Source organism: Typopeltis vanoorti, chromosome 13, assembly GCF_054136105.1.
Source record: "Typopeltis vanoorti isolate ZY-2024b chromosome 13, IOZ_Tvanoo_1.0, whole genome shotgun sequence".
NCBI classification, from domain to species: Eukaryota; Metazoa; Arthropoda; class Arachnida; order Uropygi; family Thelyphonidae; genus Typopeltis; species Typopeltis vanoorti.
The window spans coordinates 16,796,782-16,820,852 of record NC_143561.1 but is presented as its reverse complement, the minus strand read 5'-3'; the positions used below and the strand labels follow the sequence as shown (position 1 = coordinate 16,820,852).

General features: G+C 33.7%; 1 protein-coding gene across 5 annotated transcripts in view; it reads right to left on the bottom strand.

Moving 5' to 3' along the window:
• Positions 1–24,071, bottom strand: part of LOC150099955 (proton-coupled amino acid transporter 1-like) — a 183,531-nt gene that overhangs the window by 122,567 nt on the left and 36,893 nt on the right. Inside the window, exons 1-2 of one of the 5 annotated variants that reach the window (XM_090402515.1) lie at positions 17,601–17,749; positions 3,513–3,762 (exon numbers count right to left, since the gene is read on the bottom strand). The exons of 1 other annotated variant lie outside the window; for it this stretch is intronic. In XM_090402515.1, the coding sequence (XP_090258641.1) occupies positions 3,513–3,617 (105 nt within the window). In that variant the 5' untranslated portion in view covers positions 3,618–3,762; positions 17,601–17,749. Of the gene's footprint in view, positions 1–3,447; positions 3,763–10,126; positions 10,245–16,808; positions 16,945–17,600; positions 17,750–24,071 lie in introns of those variants that run through there. 3 more of the 5 variants (XM_090402514.1, XM_090402516.1, XM_090402518.1) reach the window with 3 other exon arrangements.

Sequence of the window (24,071 nt, the reverse complement as noted above, 5' to 3'; positions counted from 1 at the left end):
AGTCCAAGTAAGACTTTAAAGGATCAAATGCTGCAAACTCGCCTTGTGCTCAAATGACATTTGCTCCTTCTGGTCCCTTGCCAAGAGCACTGGGTGCAATTTCTTGTCACCCAGGTTTCCACCACTCTCACATCCTGATAATACTGTAGTTACCTCACCTAAAGACAAGGCCAACTTACTGGCATCACTCTTCTCTTCCAATTCCTGCACTGATGACCTGGGCAAAGTTCCCTCCACTCCACCATGAATGGCTCTCTTCATTCTCCCATAGTCTTCTGACAAAAAGAAATCCAAAGAATCCTTAATAATCTGAACACAAACAAGGCATCTGATCCTGATTCCATCTATACTATTCAACTGGCATCTACTCTACAACATGGAAAGAGGTCCACATCCAGCCCATCCCAAAGAAAGGGGATAAAAATTCAACCAACAAACTAACGTCCAATTGTTCTCACCTCTGTTTTTTCTCAAATTATGCAAGAAGGTCATCAACAACCAATTCTTGAACCACCTAGAGACATACCAATTAATCAGTGACCAGCAGTATGGAATTCTGCCATTCACAATCTGCTCTTCGTGCTTTCACCACCCACCTATGGACTCAGGCCATAGAGAAATTTGGAGAAACTCACATGGTTGCTCTTGACATTTCAAAGGCATTTGATCTAGTTTGACATAGAGGGCTACTTAACAACCTGTTGTTCTATGGTCAGCCTTCCTCATGCCAACTTTCTCACTGGTGACTCAATATGTATCATGGTGGACAGTTTACTCTCCTCACATATCCCCACCAATTCAGGAGTATCTGTTCTGTTCTTTCACGCACTCTCTTCTTCCTACTCTCACAGACTTCCAATCCTCTCCATAGCTGTTGCAACGACAACTATTAGAGTCCCCAAGATCCACCATGACCAGAGACCTGAACTCAGATCTCCTAGCTATATCCCAGTGGGGCAAGGACAACCTTGTAAACTAACAATGCCACCAAACTCTGTTCTGCCTGATCTCTCACAAAAAAAAAAAAAAAAAAAGCTCACTTCCAAACCCAATCAGATTTCTCTCCTTGGACTGACCTGCACCTCCAATCTTTCCTATTGGTGTACTTTTTCACACAAGACACTACTTGACACCTTCACAGCTGCTAACTCTATACAAAGCCCAAATCTGCTCTGCCCTGCCATGGAATATTGCTCCCATATTTGAGGTGATGCACCAAAATTCTCTATTGCTTGGTTCTATTCAGAAGAGGGCAATCTGACTAATTAACGATCCCTCTCTCAGACATTCAGTTTCTGTTGTCTTGTGCCTCTTCTACAGACACTTTCATGGAGAGTGCTCTACTGAATTGGCCATTATTATTCCCCCACTCTCCTCCAAAATCATTAAAACAAGAGTGGCAGCTAACCAACACCTTTTTACAGTCCATTTCTAAACTCACCATACCAACGTCACTGCCTTTTCTTTCATTCCATCTACTTCCCTTTGGAACAGTCTCCTTTGTTCTGCCTTACCCAAAGATGACAATCCTCAGCTGTTCAAGTAAAATATGAAAAGATTCCTCCTTTCTTCTATTCCTTTTACCCATACACGCACACAGCACTGATGTGCTATAGGTATTGTGGCCTCTGTGCATGGATCATATACAGTATATATATATATATATATTAAAAAAAAAAAAGTCACTGAAGTAATCTGACTCACTTAAATTTCACAACTCAGTATATGAAGATGTTTCACATCTTGGTACAAGTGTAATAGATGTAGCCCAAACAGATGTGAAAGTAGTTTGTCACATCTATTAAGTCATATCATAAAAACTATATTGTACAAAGTTTTTTCACTAGTTTAAATTAAATATAGTTGTCAAGAAATTATGTTCTTGCTTAATCCTTTATCCAAGTGTAAGCAAACAAAGTTTGAACGTGAAGTAACTTCACGATTAGACTACTTGTATATAGGGCTAATGACTTCACATTAACTGTCTTAGTATCCCATAATGCAATGCACACATCCTTTTGGGTGTGTATAATGCTATGCATTATGGGAAGGGCCACTACCTAGACCAGTTTCAGCCTTTATTGAGGGAATGCTAAGATGCAGAGACACCTCTCTCCAAAAACTCCAAGTAATCTACAAGACTGCTCTAAATTCTAATGAGTTGAGTGACCCAAAAGGATTACTCCTAAACTAAACTCTTCAAAACTCTCATCAGTGTCTCTACTCAGTAACAGTGCCACCAAGCAAAACTGCTCTACTCTCCAGAATTAAGTCCAAAATGGAGGCCATATCCAAAAAAGATGCCAAAGTTGAAGTAATGCAGAGATCATATATTTCCTATATACAACAACTAGTGAAAAGGTGTTGCACATTATTATTAAAATACTCTGGATTAGAGCTTGTTGCAAAAAGTTTTTTTCACTTGGTTATAAATTAAATTAAACTTGCCAAGGAATTATATTCTTGTTTAATCCTAAAACAAAGTTTGCAGATGAAGTAACTTCATGATTAAGCTACTTGTATATCATTACTTGGCAAGTTCAATTTAATTTATAACCAAGTGAAAAAACTATCTACATCTAGCTGTAAGTATTTTAATAAGGTGTGACAGCTTTTCACTAGTTGTATATGGAAAATAGATAAATGACTTTTGCATTACTTCAACCTTGGTATCTCTTCCTCCAACTAATGGTGACTTGCTTCCTGGGGAGTGAAGAGGTTCTGCTTGGTGGCTTATTTCTGACTGTCTCTGGGTGGAACCACTGCTGAGTTTCCTGTCCTGAAGCAATTCAGGTCAGCAGTGACAAGTTTAGTAATGATCCTTTATGGTCACTCAGTGAGATTCAGAGTTTTTAGAGAGGTATCCCCACATTTTAACATACCTCAATAAATTGAAATTGGTCTGGGTTGTGGCCCTTCCCATAATGCATAGTATTATACATTATGTATAATGAATAATTTCATTAGATAACAAATGATATCTAATGAAAATTAGATATTAATGTTATCTAATGAAAATAATTGAATACAATTAACTAAATCATAATCACATACTCAATTATGAGATACTAAGGCAATTAATAGAAATTATTAGCCCCTACAAGTAGCCTAATCATGAAATTATTTCATGTGCAAAATTGTTTCCTTACACTTGGATAAAGGATTAAACAAGAATATAATTTCTAGGCAAGTTTAATGCAAACTATATTTATGGCACTGGAAATAAATAACTGAATCTTAAATGCTTTGCTGATGTTGAATAACAAATATGCAAGAACTGAACTTCTTTCATATTAAAAATTATAAACATAGTTCAAAATTTGCCTTTAACTCAATTTCTGGTTGCATATGGAATATACTTAAAGAACTCTTGCAGTTTTGTTAAAAATTATATAATGAAAATAACTGAATACAATTAACTAAATCATAATCACATACTCAAATTACCTGAAGTATTTGAGAAGGAAATTACACTGCAGTAAAACCTGAAGGTCATTTGCATGTATACTTACGGAGTGTGATCCAACAGATTCCCCTGTAGAATGTCTACTCATTTTCCGAATAGCTAAATTGGCAGCTTCAAATGCTGAAGCACTATCTTCACCTTTGTTATTCATTGTGGCTTGTTAAAATTGCCACAGCAAATGTAGGACCCTTTATTTCAAAACCACCTTAGTATAAAACTTAGTCTGTTGCCCACAACCTTTACCATCACCAAGAACTGCAAATTTTAAGCACCACCACCACCAATATGATAGAAGGCTGAAACACCAAAGTATATAAAGCAGTTGAGATAACAGTTTATCTTTTCTAGGTATTAATATCTATAATGTTAAAAAGAAGTTAAGAACAATAAAGAACAATACTAATTGTTTTACTTTGAGACTATGAACTAATAGAGATTCAGAGATAAAGTACCTCCAATCAAAGTAAGAGCATACTTGCTCTCTATATATTTCTGGGTGGTAATACATAAACTAGATAAGTAGTTCAAAAGTTTCTATCTTATATTACTCATTATTATAAAAGTTAAATAACTGCACAAGCTTTTAATTATATTAATCAAAATGTGAAATTTAATATTATCTACTTTTGCTGGAAATGATAACAATTTTATATCAATAGCTGTTTGAAGTTTTGCTGGAATGTATTTTCAATAAAATTGCTTGCTAGTACCTTGAAACATGCTTCTATTATACATTATTTTTAATTCAAAAATAGCAAAATAAAAACTATTATACATTAATAGGCACAATTTTTTGTAGTCAACTTAAAAAATCTGAAATAATTTCCTTTCTTTTAAATGATAGATTTATCATTACAATGAAGATTTGTTTTTAAAAAAAAAAGTCTTTTCATGATAACTTTAATTAATTCATAGTACATGAGACCAATGCTAAATTTCATTGCAAAAAATAATTTATTGGCTTCTGAAAAATGACTTTGATTTTAAAGTTACAAAGGCAAACATTTCTTTGCTATGTGGTTATAAAACAATAATGGATATTTATGATACTTTTTTTTAAGTTTTTCTTTAACAATTTAGTTTTACATACCAATACAGAAAGAGAGAGTTCACTTATATAGAAATACAACTTTCACACATAGGATTCTTGTGATAGTGAGAAGTGCTTTTCTCTTGTAAGTTTTCTGCTGTGTCTAATGACAATGAATAGTTTTAAAAACAATCTGTGAAATCTTATCAAAAGACTATTATTATCATATGGTCAACTCCATGGAGTCCAAACATTCATTGCAGGAATCTCACACTAACCATTATTCACAAAATACCTATCATCTTTCCTTAAGCTCTTTTACTGACAAAGCACTCACAATCACTTGTGACAACTCACTCTGCTCATTCAGTAATCTACAATTCTAAAATTCTAAATTCTAAAAACAAAAATCCAGTCCAGATGCTCTTTGTTAACCATACTCTTACATATCTGAAGCAAATTTCTTAGGTGTACAAAGAGTCAAAATGTAATTATTACTAAAACATACACATAATGGTTATGAGCATATAATGGTTATGAGCATAGCGTATAATAAGCTAAACTCATAGAATTACATTTCATGAAGGAAAAGAGGTATTCATCCATATTATTTCTCTTTACTATACCAAATATAGGAAAATTAAGTATAATCTTTAGGAAGTTTCTAGAAATAAATGTCAAGTGTCATATTGACTTTTTTTTACCCACTAATATTAGTGGGTAATAAATCTGCTTTGGATTTTTTTTTTTTTTTATGAGAGCTAATCTAATCAGTAGATTGAGTCACGGGCCAAGGTTGTCAGTTCTATTGTCATTAATGCAGTCAAGCAAATGATCATTAACTGGAAATTATTTGAGTGAGTAGCTGTAAATGGTAAGTCAGTTACATGACTAATACAGTGGTATCTCGCTAATCCGAACCTCGTTAGTCCGAACCCTCCAGTAATCCGAACTGCGGTTTGAAGAAAAAAGTTTTATTTATTACGTATTATTATTTTGTGTACTATTATTTGTATTTAATAATTATTATTTTAACTATTATTATTTATTTTATTATTAGTAGTACAGTATTTTTTTCATACTGTCAATTGTACGGTTATACTGGAGGACTATTTTGATGTATTGTGTTTCACATTTGCTTTTTTTATACTGTACAGTACATACTGTATTGTCGGCATGAATCACAAATATACACAAAAAGAGGAAAGTCAAAACATGCATAATTTGATTAAAAATATAAACCCATATGTTGAAATTTCACAAACAGTTGTTTCAAAATGGATTACAGATAGAACCGAAAGTGAATTCGAAATCGAATCAGATGCTGAAATTATAAATATGACGCTACAGAATGAATTAGAAGACGATGATGACGATGAAGAACTCCAAGAAAAAAAAGTAAAACATGAAGAGGCAGCTGAGTTTTAATATGTGTATAGAATGTTCTAAGCAGAATGATACGCCATTCCACAAAATTTTATTGCTAATGCAGCTCCGAGAAGAAGCATTCGAAAAAAGTTTAGCTTCCAAGAAGCAAAAGAAAATCAGTGGCTTTTTTACAAAAAAATAAACTTTTTTTGTGTTGTGTACAAAAAAGTGATATTTTTTATGCAAATTAAGTTACGTACCAAACTATGCAGTTTTATTAAATCAGAATCCTCAACAATACAAATTAAATCCTCAACATACAAATTAAATTTTTTACTAAAAGAAACTTGTGTACTGTATTATTTTTTGTTTTACATTACAGTATAGTAACTTTTTTTCTCTCAGTTACTTCATTTATTTACAGAATTTAATTGATGTACCATTAGAATCTGATTATTTTTTGTCTAAACGCTAGTTATTGTTGTCTCTTGGGGAAAAATTCGTTAATCTGAATGGGCACGGTTTTTATTAGTTCGGATTAGCGAGATACCACTGTAAGTCCAATAAACAGGCTGCTGTTTACCAATTGTGGTACCATTAAAGAATAACTGGTGAGTCAATCACAATCTCATTTCAACCTGAATGTCCTTCTTCAGTTAGAAGACTGCAATTTTTACAATTAATTTATATACATATTAATATGCAGATCTTTCCAAAATATTTCATAACTTATCATTACAACAAAAATTGACAACAGGGCCAATTTAATTCCATCACCCAAGAGAGTGGTTTTCCAACAAATATCTCAAAGCAGTCCTAGTTAAAAATGTACACACTCATCAATGACTTAAGCTAAAAACCAGTCTTGCACTCAGCTTACACTTAGGTCATAACTGGAAAAAAAAAAAAAAAAATCCAAAGCAGATTTTGTAAGGGTCAAATACATTAAGCTTACTCTTGCTCAAATACCAGTGAAGCCTTCTGGATCACTGCCAAAGCTGTGGAGAAAAACTTCTCCTATTGATTGAACAATTGGCACCATCTCTAAAGATAAGGCAGACCATAGGCATCAGGCTTCTCCTCCAACTCTAGTTTAGACAACCAACACAAATCCCCACCCCCACTATTCTACAAACCACCCTCACCCTCAGTATACCTCTACTCTTTTGACAGAAGGACATCAGAAATATAATCACTAGTCTTGATCTAATAAGTCCTACAAGTCCAGATAACAGTATCCCTCAATGTACTAAGCACTTATGCTCAGAGTTAACATTTATAATATTATCATTATTATTCGTGACACCTCTAAGGAGTCCGAAGACTCATCGCAGGGAGGACACTCACTGTACAACTCTCCATCTCCACCACTACCAATCACCTACATCAACGCCATCCGCTGCCCACAACCACCACCACAGCCAGTATTTTTTGTCTGCAAATTGCATGTGTTCTGAAGGGCCAATTTGTCTGTATGCAGGATGAAAAACCAGAGTTTCCCAGAGAAAAAACCCTGCTACCTCCGTATGAGATCGGCTAACTCACCTTCAACTGAGAAAGTCCATATAAAGATTCCTCCCGTCATGACGAGAATTGAACCTAGGCCTTTTCTAATCGAAGGGCACAACGTACCGTCATTCTTCCAATTGCGCTAATATATCACCTTACAAGCAGTCCTACTCATCTAGCATCATCTATCCAACATGTAAGCAAGCTTTCATCCAGCCTGTTCCTAAAAAAGGGAGATAAAAGTGAGCCATGAAATTACTGTTCCCACTGCCCTCACTTTAGTACTCTCAAAAGTGATGGAGAAGACCACCAACACTAGCTTCTTCTTGATATTTCCAGAAGACACGAAAGATTTCGAGAATCTCCAAATATTTTCAAAGCGTTTCATCAAGTCTGACACTGTGGCCTTCTTTACAAACTGCCATCTCATGGTCTCTATCCTACCTTCTGTGAATAGATTGCCAGCTTCCTCTCTAGTTGCTCATTACATATCATGGTGGATAGTTTACCTCTCATCTGATTTTTCCATCAATGACAGAGTACCCAAGGCACTGTGCTCTCACCTACTCTTTCTCCTATATTTCAATGATTGTTTTTTGGAAAGCATAGTGTCTACTCCTATTCATAGCTCTGCCAATGACAGTACACTCCATTTCTCTTCATCATTCACAAAAACTCAGATGATTCAAGCTTCAAGATCTTCTAAACTGATCATCTATTGAAGTAGGATGAAGATAATTTATCGAATTTCAATGCTACCAAAATACAATCCTGCCTTATTTCCAGAAGAAAGTTAATGCTTCACTCTCCCTTACTTCTGATAACACTCTGTTCACTAACCAAAATCAGTTATCTCTTCTTGGGCTGACTTTTGCATCTGGCATAAATACATCATGTCTGAAGCCTCTTCTGCCTCCAAAAAACTTGATATTCTTTTTCTCATTCTAAACATTACTTATTTTTGCTCAACCCTTAACACTTTTATGCTAATATAAATGTCATATCTACCCAACCTTAGAATATTATTCTTACATCTGGGTTGGTGCAATAAAAAAAACTCCCTCAGATTGAATAACTTTCACTTGATACTCTATTTCTGCATTATGTATTTTTATGGGTATTTCCATGGACACTGCTCCACTGAACTAGCTGCCTATTCCTCCACTTCCCTCTAATCACAGATGAGCAAGAAGAGAACATAATCTATATACTGTTCTGCTCCAGACATATAGAACCAACTTTTCATCTGCTTTTCATTAACAGATTCCTTTCTTCTCTCTGATCACTTGTTCATGAAAAGCATTCTTGTGTTATGTCTTGAGACTTCTCATTCATGGGTGGAGTTGATATTAAAACAAAAAAAAATACCACACACACACACAGAGTGGCCACTTTATTAAGAACACTCCCATTATTGTCTTAAATGAGTGTTACTAATCAAGTAGCCACTCAGTGCATATACTAGTAGCTCCTGAAGTACTCCAATGCAAAATGGTAACCTAATTAACTTCAGTGTTTTAAAATAAATGTAATTTATCTTATTTCTCATAATGTATTTCATCCATACAAGAGAAGTTGCCATTATTTTGTCAAATAAATCCAAAATTTTGCTGATATGAGCATTACATCAACTCCTGCTTCTTCTAGATTCAAAAGACTGATCCTCTTTGTTGCTCCAAGTATTAGTCTTCCTCTGAAATTATTCTTCTCTAAAAAACTACAATCCATTTGATGATAATCAATGTTTTCATTTAAGGTAGCAATCCTAATACTTCTCTGAAAATTCCTCAATTCTGATTACAAAAAAGTTATTACATAAATCCCACTCAGTGATTTATTCCACTTTCAGATACAGATGCTTACTTCTGTTTCTAAAAATACTTTCATAACTGTTCCTTTATAACTTCAACAATTCTAAACCTATCAGAACACAAACAGCCACTATCACATTCACAATTCAATACATAGACTAAATCAACTCTTCTTCAATTCTTTGAAATAGGAGATGACTGAAAGCTTAGAATCTACATATTCAAATCCATAGTTACTAGGTTTCCTCTATCTTTCTTTCAAACCTTCAATCCATCCAAAATGTTAGGATATTCAAATTTAAATATTTTCCAGCTTGAATTATATATGCTGAATATCAGATAGTTGAAATATATGACAGTAAAAAACCTTTATAAGCTTTACTTCTTTGGGATGGTGTTATGAATTCCCCATTAATTAATTTCAATCGTCCTCCAGTGTTTCAATATTTTTCTTGTTGTTGCTGAAGCATTTATCCAGCTAAATTTCATTTTTCTTCTTTTCTTTAAATATTTTTCTTGGCATTTTACTTCTTACACATTAAAATAACTTATTCTACAATTAAGAAATAACAACAGAATAAAGTTGGGTAAAAAAAAAAACTATGCTAAATTTCAGAAATTTTTCAATATTAAAAAAGTTTTTTTTTTTTAATTTCACCAAAGGCCGGATTATTTTACTCCTATTAATGCATAGTAGAAAAGATAAACAGATGATATCAATAAATGATGAAAAAGCAAGAGCAAATATTTAAGTGATTCAATATAGCTATTATCATCCTACTCAAGAATAGTTTTGGGATGGTAATCAAAAAAAGAAAAAAAGTCAATTACTCACATAATGAACTGAGGCAAGAAAACAAGTGAGAAATCAATATATATATATATATATAATTACAATAAAATAAGCAGATAATATAAGAATATTTCATTAAAAAACAGTACCTTAAAACAGTTATTATGTATTACACTTATAGAAGCTTATAAAGTCCACTTGTGACAATATTATCCATGAATCCACTCCAAAATCATAAGCTTTCAGAAAGCTAACTATATTCTGAAATGAAACTTCAAGAAAAGCATCCTTTATGGCCCATAAATAGAAAATGTCAAAGATAGATCTTTAGAAGTAATGGAAAATTTCCAGGTCATATGTGCCTTGAACTTTGAACCATGTTATCAGCTATCTGACCAGCAGGAAAAGAAACCAAATCAGCACAGTTCTGCACAAGTATGACATGTGTAAGTATTAAATACCACATCTCCTTGAAAAAAAAGTGAAGCAATTAAATGTAACACTATGAGCAATGTCACTAACTGCTAACCCCATACACCTCATATATACTTTATTCTTATAAACACAAACATATCTTTAAGTGATAAAATGCATTTTTTCCCCTCCTCTTCAGGATTATAGAGGCTGTAATGCATATAATTTATTAATAAGATCATCAACAATCATTCAACATTTGAAATAGTTATAATTCATAAAGAAACAAATTTTAAATCCATGAATTTAATAAATTTCATACAAATGTACAAAAAACTTCTACTTTAGCAGGTTAAGTGCAATTTATTTCAGTACTTCAAAATATTTATGTAATGATAATCTTAGACAAAATTAATTATAATAATAAATACACAGTTCCTCATTTTTCATAAAAATCTACTCAGCCATTAGTTGAGAGGAGTATATAAAAAAACTAAGTTTTTTTAAGGTTAAGTGCAATTTTTTCCAGTAGTTAAAATATTTATGATAATCTTAGACAAAATTAATTATAATACACACGCGCGCACACGCACACACACGTCTTTTACACTGTCCAGAAATCCTGCCCTAGATACCAAACATGGAACCTTTTCAAGCTACTTTAGACCTTCAATAAGTGAAGCAGTGGCATCATACTAGGCAATGAAATTCATCTGCCACCAAAAGTGTATACATATAAAAAGATGATCAAACTAAATATGTACATATATATATATACACACACACACACATATATACACACACACTAGGGGGGGACTCTTCCCCCCTAGCACCTACGGTGCCCAATCCCCCCGAGTTCTGGGCTGGTAAGCCGGAGACAAAAAACGTGACATTAAAATATTTCAAATTTCGGCTTATCTTTTTATATATACACACACACACACATATATACACACACACTAGGGGGGGACTCTTCCCCCCTAGCACCTACGGTGCCCAATCCCCCCGAGTTCTGGGCTGGTAAGCCGGAGACAAAAAATGTGACATTAAAATATTTCAAATTTCGGCTTATCTTTTTATATATACAGAGTACATATATACGAGCTAAAATATAAGAGATTATAAAACAGTTTGTAAAGTGCACATAATACTGTCTTCTCAACCAAGTTCATATGGAATAAACTTGATATACTCAAGTTTTCCATACCTTTTTAATGAATGGTATGAAAACAATTTTATTCATTAAATTTTTTGAAAGAAAGGGGATCCAAGAAGCTTATTAGTAAGCTTGAAATTCTTAAGATCTTATAAACATTTATTATTTTTTGTGCAATTCTATTGTTTATGCATTTTAATAGGATTCCTGCATTTTTTAAAAGATAATTTTTTTTCTTTTTAATTTATCCTGAATTAACAGTATAAGACACAAAATGCTGCTTACGCTATTGATTTATTTACTAATACTAATACAATGCTAATACAATTTACTAATACTGATACAACAAACAAAATTCAACAGTGATTTGGTGAAAGTCATCAAAACATGGTGATAAATTGTAATTTTGGTGCACTTCTCTTTCACCCTTCTTAATGGGGTTTAAGTAAGAACTCTTATACAAGCTATTCCACTTTATATGTACCCTGCATATTAAAGTAAGGAAAAAATCCCTTAAATGGTATTTGCAATGACATGATGCTACATTAAAAGTTGTATTATTATTATTACCACGTGACACCTCCAGGGAGTCCAAGGACCCATCGCGGTAAGGCACACTACTCTTTTGCTAAATACATCTCATCCTCTCCACTACTACTTAATTCTCCAACTACGACACTACTACCATCAATGCCATCCATCGCCCATCATCACCAACAACAGTATTTTTTGTCTGTAAATTGAGTGTGTTCTGAGGGCCAATTTTTCTATACACAGGATGAAAAACCCAAGTTTCCAGACAAGATTGAAACTGTTACCAAGTCTGAAGCCTTAAATGCTTTAAACTTGGTTAACTAAATGGTCATGTGAGATATCCAAACACCAAACCAAACCACCAAACCAAAATTAAGCAGTACATACATACATACTTACTTATGATATTGGAAAGGATTTTCATTCAGCCAAAACACCTCAAAACAAAATTACTCCTAAAGTTATTGAAAGTTCAAAATTATGCCCTATAAATTTCTTTATAAGATATTCCTTGTTAAGAAATGTTTTTTGCTGTTTTATTAATTATTATTATTGTTATTATTCTACTTCTTTTATTATATATTCCATTTGTTGTTTTTATATGGGCCTTGTTATTCACATTACTTCATAACACTTTCTTTCTTGTAAATAAGCTTACATTGGTTACACACAGCTTTTAATTTTTCAGGAAATAACAATGTATACTAGAATATTAATTGTAAAAAACTTTAATTAATAGCTTCCTATATTTCAGCAATGTTACATTGCCATCATCAGAGATCACAAGAAACAATGATATGTTCACACAGGCACTAGCACTAAGCAAATGCGGCTGAATATAGGCAATAGAAGTCAAGCCTAGAGTCCTAAACGGTGCTCTCTAGTGAGCTAAATTAGGTTGTCTTGGCTGCTGAGCTGACGATCTTAAAATGAATGCTTCCCAAATTTGGGCCAGTCTCATGCACCCAAATTTGTTGAGGCTTGGAAAGTTTTTCAGAGCTGAGGTAGATTTCGGAAAAAGTCTTTCATACTTGTATTTTCTGTGGTGTAATAGAGTGGCCTTCTTCCAGCATATTTTGTGGTGAGTGTCCAAAGAATGGTCAGCAAGTCCCGAGTGGCTGTAATGTCAGAACTGGATGTAGTCCTTGTTCAGTTCCCAGTTCCACCAATACAGCCAATCAGCAAGTCACAATTAACTTCCAATAACTTTAGGAATAATTTTGTTTCAAAGCCAAACCAACAGATTTATTTATTTTTAGTCTTTTAACTTTATGAAAGATACTTTAGTACCCATATCCCAAAATTTTAATATCCAAATATAATGCATTTAAATACCATATTGTATAAATACCAAATAAAAAAAAACTCTCCTTGCAATAAACAGGTTTTTAAAACAATGAATCTCTGTGCATTTTTTTTTAAATATAATACAGCTTTGCAGGGTTTTTTTTTTTTTTTTTTTTTTAAGTACGGTAATAAGAAATACAGATCTTGTTCATATGGTACTGTTTTATTTGCTTAGTAGGTATCCTCAAAGGAGTATAGGGGATAATTAATAATCCAACACAATTATGTTTTTGCTAATCCTATCAACTTCTTTAGAATTAATCTTTAAGTTTCCAATATTGTTAGTTCTTATATTCTAGCCTTCTAAAGCAGATTTTAAATGCATCAATCCATCAGCATATCATAGTCTTCCTCTGGATCTTTTTCCTGCCTTCTTATGTTATTACTTGCCTAATCTACTGCTAATGCATTCTTGACTGCTAATAATATAAAGTTTCTTTCTAATATCTTCATTTTTAATATGATTCTGCCACTGGTGCTATCAGTTCATTCCCTAATTTTCTTTATAATTATATATAGTCTCCAATCTTCATTTATCTGGTTTATTTCTAATTTAACAATTTAACTCTCAAATACTTAAGTTAAAACTGATTTGAATCTTGTATGCTGTTATTCTGGCACTGGCTAATTTCTCTTATATTCCATATAAATTAGATTTAAATGGCTCCCCAGCATACCCAACCCTGCTTATTCATTTATCTATTATCATATGTAATTTGTGATCTTTATTAAAAAAATTGTACCTAAATGGCTGAAACTAGTTTCATAATTTCCATATTTTTATACCAAATTTCTTAAAGCTGTTGCATTTTGGTTAATAAGTCCCAAAGATTTGTAGTAGATTTATTTAGGAGTGCAATATCAAATATATAAAAAATATATTTGATATAAAATAAAGAACTAAGTTCTTTATTTATAAAATGTATAAAATAAAGAACTAAGTTGAATATCTGTGATTATGATACTGGGTGGAATGCTGGTAAGGAGAGAGAGAGAGAGAGAAACAGAAGCTTTGCCTTATACCAGATTTTACATTAAATCATCTTCCTAATATTCAAAAGGTAATGTACCTGTGGCATAATAATCAAACAATGAAAATAGCACGATAACCACAGTAATAAGCTTTAATGAAAAGCACTTTTTCCTTTGAGGAAAAGCTATTTTTTGTTGCTAAATCATCTTCTTATGCACCCCTCAAATTCCAACAGGCTACACAATGTTCTGTATAATGTCCCATTTATTATGCTACAAATGAATGTATTTTTGGGTGAGAGCAGTACAATTCCTCTGAATATTTGCTTTTCATTACAGGTTACTTAAAATAATTCATGATGTAGTTAAAACAGTAAATTAGTAACATATATACATTTCCTATTAAAAGGTTGGTCGATTAGTAGAGCCTCTGCTACTAATGGCTTGCAAAAAGTTAAGCAAGTTTGAGCGCAGTTAGTAGGTGGAAGCTGTTGGCACACACTCTCCCTCGATGAGTCTTTGGACTCCCTGGAGGTGTCTAATAATAATAATACTGACATACTAGTAATGTGTACTTGCAATTAGATACCACATATGAATATTATTGTCTGCACGGTTAGCCTAGTGGCTGTGCGCTTCACAACCATATGCCTGGGGAAGGAGTGTCCTAGGTTCGATTCCCATCGGTGACGTTAGGAGCTGAAGGATCTTCCTCAGCCATAAGCCAAGTTAGCCGGTCTTGGGCGTGGACAGTAGGGTTTTTTCCCCAGTTTATCCTGGTTTTTCATCCTGCAAAGCAGGCAAACAGGCCTTGAGAACTCAACACTACTGGGCATGGGATACACCGGGGCATAGAGCTGACAACCTTATCCTGTGAACGGTTTGAGGTCTGATGATTAATAAACCCTCGACACCACAAGGTAAAAGAGGGTATAAAGAAGATGAGATGAGATATGAATATTACCAATATGATTACTATTATAAAATTACAGAAGCATTCTGTAATTTTATAATGCTAATTATAATCTTGGAAAACAAAGATTATAATTAATGGAATTGACAACCTTATCCTGTGAACGGTTTGAGGTCTGATGATTAATAAACCCTCGACACCACAAGGTAAAAGAGGGTATAAAGAAGATGAGATGAGATATGAATATTACCAATATGATTACTATTATAAAATTACAGAAGCATTCTGTAATTTTATAATGCTAATTATAATCTTGGAAAACAAAGATTATAATTAATGGAATTGAAATGTTTAAATGAAGGCAAGAGATGATTTTTTTTTTTTAATCAGACTTCCAAATTGGGTAACTGTATGGTACTGCCCTTCAGAAATCTACCATCTATATCAAGATCTCACTTACATCATTCCAGTTTCCTTGAATGTGATCCTTATCTTATGTTACAAAGTCTATTAGTCAGCAGGGTCAACAGAAAAGCCCCAACAGTGTCACCCAGAAAAACAGTAAGGAAAGTGGGCCAAGTGTTTATGAGAAGATAAAAGGGCACTGACCCAGAAGCCCTGCAAAAATTTTCTTAATGAACATATGTTAATCATATTTGATTTGAATTTTCCTAAATTTTTTCCCATTACTGTAAACAATAAATGCTTCAGATGATAAGATACTTTTCAATAAAACATTTAATAATAAAAAAAAAACATGCATCTGATTGAAAATGTCTAAAAATAATAAATAAATTAATAAATACCATATGAAACTTAATTTTATTGGTGAGTTTTGATTACGCTATTTGTAACTCCAAATAAAATTATCTAACATGTGTACCACCATGTTCAAACTCATCTGCAGACAATTTTGTTCTTTAAATCAATCAATTTAAATTGCATGACTAATGAAAGTATTATACAAATTCTACAGAAGTAAACTAACACAGAGATTGACGCAGAGCTATTTTTTACAGTGAAAATTTTCTAACAAATGAAGTTTCCAGCAGTGTTGTATGCATATTTTCCAAAGCAAGATTAAACTACAGTAAAACTGGATCATTCAAAAATTCAGTTTGAAAGACTAAGTAGAGCTTATCACAAAATGCATTCCGATACACTGGTACCAAATTCACTAGTATACTAAGAAATATTATCCTCATCCAACACGGCAAATTCATGACAATGTTCTATTAAATGATCTACATAATATAAAACGCTGGGATTCTCTCTCATGCATAACAACTGACCTTAGAATACACACAGATCATTATCCCATTCCACTTGGGGTCATGTTTAAAAAATAAAGCAAATATTTTTTATAAAAAAAAAAAAATTATATTTCTGGTTAGCATCCGCTAAGAAACTCGCATTTCAATAAATCAATGTAATCTTCAGATGATACAAAATAATCATGACTTTTAAAAAGGATATCAAATTTTAACAAACCAACCTGCAGTATATAACAAACGAAGTCGACTCCTCATTCTGCCATCCTATGAAGTAGAGCAAGTGATTAAAAGTTTTATTATGGTAACATTGTTTTGTTTGTTTATAGTATGCTGTCCCTGTGTACTTGAGTGCTACAGTACATGCCAGGTAATATATGAAGTGCTGTATTTAAAATGACTGAAATGATTGTTTATTATTTATGTTTATTCATATTCATTTACGATATTTTTTTTTCATGGATGTAGTACACAACGTGGTATCTAACTAATATATAAAAGCTATGTATTTAAGATTCATATTATTATTATAACAATTCAAAAATATTCCGGATTAAGAGAACATAGCAGGGATACTTTGTATTTCTCAGGTAAGAAATGCGCTAAAGAAACCCAAAACACTTATCCATTCCCAGAATTTGCAAGTATGTTATAACATATCTATTTATTATACATATATATCATCAGCGTGACTGACATCAGTTCTTAAACAATATTTCGATTTCTACAGTACATAATTCCTCGTATTTAGGGATTTACTATACGGAAAAACAGGAAAAAATATTGAATTTTTTAAAGTCTGAAAGCATTAACGATTAAAAAATTCATTTAGAACTCTTGATTGATAAAATAATTAAAATAAGGCAAGTTCCAGACAATTAAAAATGCATTCAACTTCAACACAGCTGATTTTTCCAAATAACTGTCTATGAAAACATAAGGTACATTTAACAAAAATGAAAGTTTGAAATACAAAAAAAAAATCAGACATCAAAGAGGTAAAGAAAGAAACTTACTTTTAGTTATTTTATCAAAGCATATGCCATCACTTCTACATAGCTTCCAGGAATCACCTTCTGTAACTCCCCAAAAAAGTGCCAGACAAGGCCCAAACACGTGATCAAGCAAAACAAAGACAGCGGAACAGATGTTACCAGACTACGCAACTGCCAGGTTCGAAACGTCATTGATACTAACTAGCGGAAACTTCGTGTTCCAAGAGAAAGAAACTATGTCACATACACACAGGAGTGCTTACTTTCTCTGAGCATTCTTTATTCTAGTTACGTAACGAAAACTGATTATCGTTCAGAGTCACTTTCTGTAAACTGTACATTGTATCTGTTAATGCACAAAATTATTCGAAATTTATTGTTGCAATCTGCTTTTAATACAGATAGTTTTGCTACAGATATGTCATATTTGCATTCAACAAACCAACGACGTCCTGATCATACTAATAATGCAGCTCCCTATAGATTTATTATAAGAGAAAGTAAAAATGTTCCATTTTCCTCATCATGCAATGTTTTCCCACACATTTCAAAACATCTGAATAATCACTTTACGAAGCAAAAGAATAAACAGCGGCGAAAAGCCCTCATTTTGTGAAAATCTAAACATAAATAATCACTAAAAGGCAAAAGGAGTACAAAAGCAATATTAATTATAAGAATAATAATGCACCCTGTTTCACCAAGAACTCATGCGATGAAATTTTGATATATTATGTTTTGAGGGTATACGATGAATTACAAATAAAATAAACAAGCGCCATGATTCGGTGGATAAATACTGGGGCGAAAAATGCAAATTTTTATATTGTTTGCATGTGCTCCCTCTCGATGAGGGATGAGGCACATTACTAATGGTAGCAGATATGACTATGGCCATTCAATGGTAGAAATAATAAACTGGTGGTGGTGGTGGTGGCATTGAGTTTGAAAAATTATTATGCAAAGTAGAGATACGAATTTTAGCAGTATGCTGACATAGGCGAGGAAATGTGAAAGTGGGGAATGATGGCCAAATCATCACCAGATTGACTCACCAAACGAAGGTAATCATGTTAATCTTTTGGGAATATCACCTGCATCAATATAGAATGGAGAAAGAAATCAATATATGAAAATAAAGAGAATTCATTTCTGAATTATTCGGGAATAATTATCTTGGGCAACATGTAATAGATGTAGCACGCTGGTCAAAAGACTTGGACTAATTAATAGCATATATAGATTTTACTGGCTATGAAGTACTACTACCTTTGTCTCCAGCTGGGAAGAGTAATCGAGTAATTTTGATCCAGGCAAGTGGAATTAGATATCGTACTCACCTAGGAAGAAGTCCCAACAACAAAAAACAAGATATATGTGGAACTAGAGAAAAGAGTATTATAGTAGACCAGTGGCGCACTCAGAAAGGGGGAAAGGGGCCCGGGCATCCCCCTCAAAGAAAAGGAAAAAACAAAAACACTAGAAAAATTTCCAAAAATCTTTTCCTAATTAAAATTCATTTTTTTTATTTATGTTGTGTGCTACTTATGAATTAGCGATCACTGCAGATGCTCAGTTATAGGTCGTATGCGATGTGTAGTGTGTATTCTCAAAACGTCTACTCAACTCGCCCTCCCCCAAAGGTTAAATCCTGAGAGCTCGGCCCCTCCAAGATTAAATCCTGAGTGCGCCAATGTGGTAGACAGTTTGGACCAGGACTTGAAGGGAGGAATGCTACTGGACATTAGCAAAATAAATTAGCATGAAATGGATAACTGCCAAAATTAGGAAGGAGATGCAGAAGAGGAAAATATTAAAAAAATATGAGGAGAAAGGTTGAACAACTGTGAGAGTATTAATCTGAGATATACTTGGACAGATAAAGAAGATGAAGTTGGTAAATCAAAACTAGTTGACTAATCCCAGGGATTATTTAGCAAGCAAAAGAATAAACAGCGGCGAAAACCCTCAGTTTATGAAAATCTAAAAATAAATAATCGCTAAAAGGCAAAAGAAGGAGTAAAAAATTAATATTAAGTATAACAATAATAATACATAGGCCTGTGTAGCTCGGTGGAAGTGGCGCTTGTGTTCTCTGTGCTTGAAGTCAGACTTAAGTTCAAATCTAGTCGCTGACTGCAGGAACGTTTTCTTCAAAGCCTTTCTTCGACTGATTCCCGATTTAGTCGATCTCTGGCACGGGCAAGCAGGTTTTTCCTCCCGGAAACTTGGGTCTTTTTATCCTGTACACTCAAGGAAATCGGTACCCACATTATTTCAGACAGTACCATATCTTGTTAGGGTTAGGTACCAAGAAATGGCAGCACTTGTTTGCCATCGGTGGCTGCTATAATTAGTGATAGACATGGGCCAGCTATTTCTGATTGGCTACCGGTGGAGATTGAACTGCCCACTCAGTCTCCAAAAAAAATGCTAGATAGGGTATAAAGGCCTCGTCTACTCCCGATAAGGGAATAAAAGGCTTTAGCTGATTATTTTTTTGACAATAAACAAAGGAATTATTATAGAAGAACGATTTCGTTGGACAAGACAGTAAAATAGGGTAGAAAAAGGAGTGGGACATTGTCTTCTGCTCTATTTATTATTGTTGTTGTTGTTGTTGTTACGTGACACCTCCAAGGATTCATTGTAAATGAGTACTTGGAGATGTCACAAAGAAATAAATATGTAAGGATGTTTGAGTGCTCTGGATGTTAGCATAGATGAAAATGAGAAATGAGAATGGATGAAATCTCATCCATATAAATGTGCCCTGAGTCTGTTATTAAAGACTGAAGTATTCAGATAAGGACAAGGTAATATTGAGTTATACTTCTAGATTTTACAAGCTCTTCTGCAAGATTGCCATATGACAAACTGGTATTTATCTTAAGAATATTAAAATAAGGGAACAGGATTGATTGGCTAAGTGGTAGATGTCGAGAAACTGTTTTTGCTCAGGAGAAGTGTCAAAGAGGAGGGTAGCCAGTGAAATACTGATGGACTCTTCCCCTGTGCTACTGTTGTTTATTATATAGATAATACAAGAAATATTTTTGGGAAGACATGACATTCAGTTGTTTGTGAACAAGGCTAACCTATAGATTAATAATCCAAAGTAGATTCAGAAGTATGTATGAAATTCTTAAAATCTATTTATATGGTGAGCAGAGGAAAAATGATGCCATTTTTGTGTATCTAAATGCAAAATCTGGAACTTACGATTTCAGAGATGGAGAGACTATTTCTGCTTTGGTAGAATTATTACATTCAACAGAGGAGGCATAAGATCTTGAAGTAACAGTTGATAAAGAACAAAGTTTGAGAGACACGTTGCACAGATATGTCCCTCGATAAGCAAAGGAGTGATAGTCCTGTTGTAATTTTTTAGGTCATGTTTCGATAATATTTAAAGTAGTGTGGGAAGATTTGGTTGCCCTCATTTGGAAGAAATGAGGGGAAAACAGGAGAGAGTTCAGCAAAGAAATGCCTTCCTTATGAACTGTAGAACTTGTTGATTTTTGAATTTGTTACCAGGAATCAAACGGTAAAGATCTGTTCAGATACCTGTAGCATCTACTACGTGCGTCAAAAAGTGATTGAAATAGGAGTGAGAACAAGGAACCATCCTAGGAAGTTGTATAAGAGTGGTGGGAAAAGAGTCAGAAGTTAATGTTTTGAATGGAGGGTGATACGTAAATGGAATTCATTGGCAGAGTCCGCGGGAGTGCACAGATCGTGAATTAATTTAAAGCGTGATATAGTAGTGTATCGCCAAGTCTTTTGACTTCGGTTTATTTGCTATAATGTTGGTGCAGCTTTAAATTTCCAGAGCTGCATTTAAGGAAAGAAAGTTAAAAATTTTCCGGTGTTCTAAAACTAGTACTTTTTTTTTTTTAAATAAATGCAACAAGCAGTTTAACATGAAAGCAGGGGGTGCAAAGAATTCCGGGATAACTGGATCGCACTGCGATCAGAAACTAGACCTGGGAACTTTAAACTGTACAACTTTCTGCTAACCGAAATAACAGAAAATCGAAAACAACAAATGGAGTATTCTTATATTGTGTAAGTCCTTACATATAATGTTAAAGAAAATTTTCAATTTAAAAATTGGGACATCAGCAGAGTTGGGTTCCTGATCAACAGAAAATTATGATTATCACTGAATTTCAGTTGTAATGGAATATCAAGTATTATTGTAAAGATCTCAAAAAGACACACCCCAAAGGCAATCCAAACCTACCTACAGACATTAAGTTATAAAGAAATTGAACCTTTTTATCATGGTCTATCAAAAGTGCACAACAAAATTTCAAAATCATAAATGTGCCAGATACAAAAGAATCAGATGAATACTCGATTTGGAAAAATTGGATATGGCACAAGAGATGGTGGAAGAGTAAGAATCATAGTTTGCAGAAAACGAAAACTCTACATATTGAACTCATTTAAAAAGAACCACATACAAAGTGGACATGGAAAATTAGAAATGAAAGAACTAGTGGAATGAGCTATTCTCGCTAACAGAAACACATATTTCAGGACTGTTCTTAGCACTTTCAACACTGGAAATGATCAAAGTGTGGTATGTAGTAAGATTCAAATCAACTGCTAAAAAGGAAATAAGAAAAAGTTTCGATGATCAAAACAAAAGTACTCGATCTTAACATAAAAAAAAAAAAAAAAAATCAGCTAACGCCTTTTTTATTCCCGTATATACGGGAGTAGGCGAGGCCATTTAGCCCTATCTAACTTTTGGAGACTGAGTGGGCAGTTCAATCTCCACTGGTACCCAATCAGAGACAGATGGCCCAAGGCTATCACTAATTAAGCGGTACGCAATGAAGAGAGACGGCTCAAATGTGCCGCCATCTCGTGGTCTCTAACCCTAACACAATATATTTTAATGTCTGAAATAATGTGGGTTCTACGGTCGATTTTCTTGAGTTTACAGGACGAAAAACCCGAGTTTCCGGGAGGAAAAACCTGCTTGCCCGTGCCAGAGATCGACTAACTCGGGAACCGGTCGAAAAAAGGCTTAGAAAAATTTCCTCTAGTCGCCGACTAGACTCGAAACCAAGACTTCCTTCGTGCGGCCTAGCGCGGTGGTGTGCAAACGCCACATCCACTGAGCTACATAGGCTTAACATTAAAAAAGAAATTTTAATTGAACAACATATTTAAATAAATCATTATACAAATGACATTGTTTATCTATCAGTCCAATAAAGATTGCTGGTGCCACGAAATAAGCGAGACCAAATTTTCAAAAAAAAAAAAAACGAGACAGCTTATGAAGAAAAGAAGATAAAGGAAACAAACTGGGAAACCTACTGAACAAATCAAAATATATTGAGCTATGCAAAATAATCAGTAAACGTGTGGAGCGAGAAATGCGAAAATCCAACTGTAAAATCATGCAACACACTATTGAAGAAGTTCGTGCCTCTAAAAAACCCAAAAAGCAATTGATGAACAAAGACGAACAAATATTGTAGTCAAACTGAAAGATGTGGGCATAATAATAGATAGGTAGATAGCTTGTGGCAGAAAAGAACTGAGGAATTTTAATCGATATAATATCAGGATGACGAAATAAATGATAAACAGTGAAGAATTGAATAATGAACTTTCTTCGAAGTAGTTGTGTGGAGCATGCAAAGCGGAAAAGCTATAGGATAAGATGGAATCATAACAGAACTTCTAGGAGGAGGTGGAGAAGTGATCTACAAAATCTTGACCAAACTTATTACAGTGTGGGAAGAAAAATTAATGTAGCAACAGCGTGGGAAAAGGCTACTATTTTCAAAATAGTACACAGAAACGCTGTGACATAGAAGACTTGAAGAGATACCGATCCATCAGTCTACTATCGGTAATATACAAAGCGTTTACAAAGTATTAGCTTGCAGACTTTGTGCAACTCCAGACCTTTCGCAGACAAAATAACGAACACGTTTCGAAGTGGCTTTAGCACAATGGACCATATTCAAGCTATACAACAGATTATTGAACAGTGCAATGAATACTAATTACCATTGTTTTGGTTTTATTGATTATCAGAAAGGCTTTTGATTTTATAAAAACCTGTATGCGCTACTTAATACACGGCGAAATCAGCAAGTAGATGTGTCATACATAAGGACCGTCAAATCAGCATATGCTAATACTACAACAACAGTTTATTTAAATGGAAACATCTTCACTGCAGAAATACAGACAGACATGAGATAAAGTAATACAATATCTCCAAAATTATCCACAGCAAGTTTAGGACAACTATTTGAACTACTTCATTGGAAAGAAAAAGATCGAAAGATAAACGGCAGACAATCACACTGGCAAATGACATGGTTATCTTTACTTGAAATTTAGATAATCCTCAGAGTAGTATCTGTGAACCAGAAATTACTGGAAAAAAACAGGCGAGTTAAAGTTATAACTAACGAAGACCAAAGTTATGTTATGTGCTAGATGAAATAATAAAAA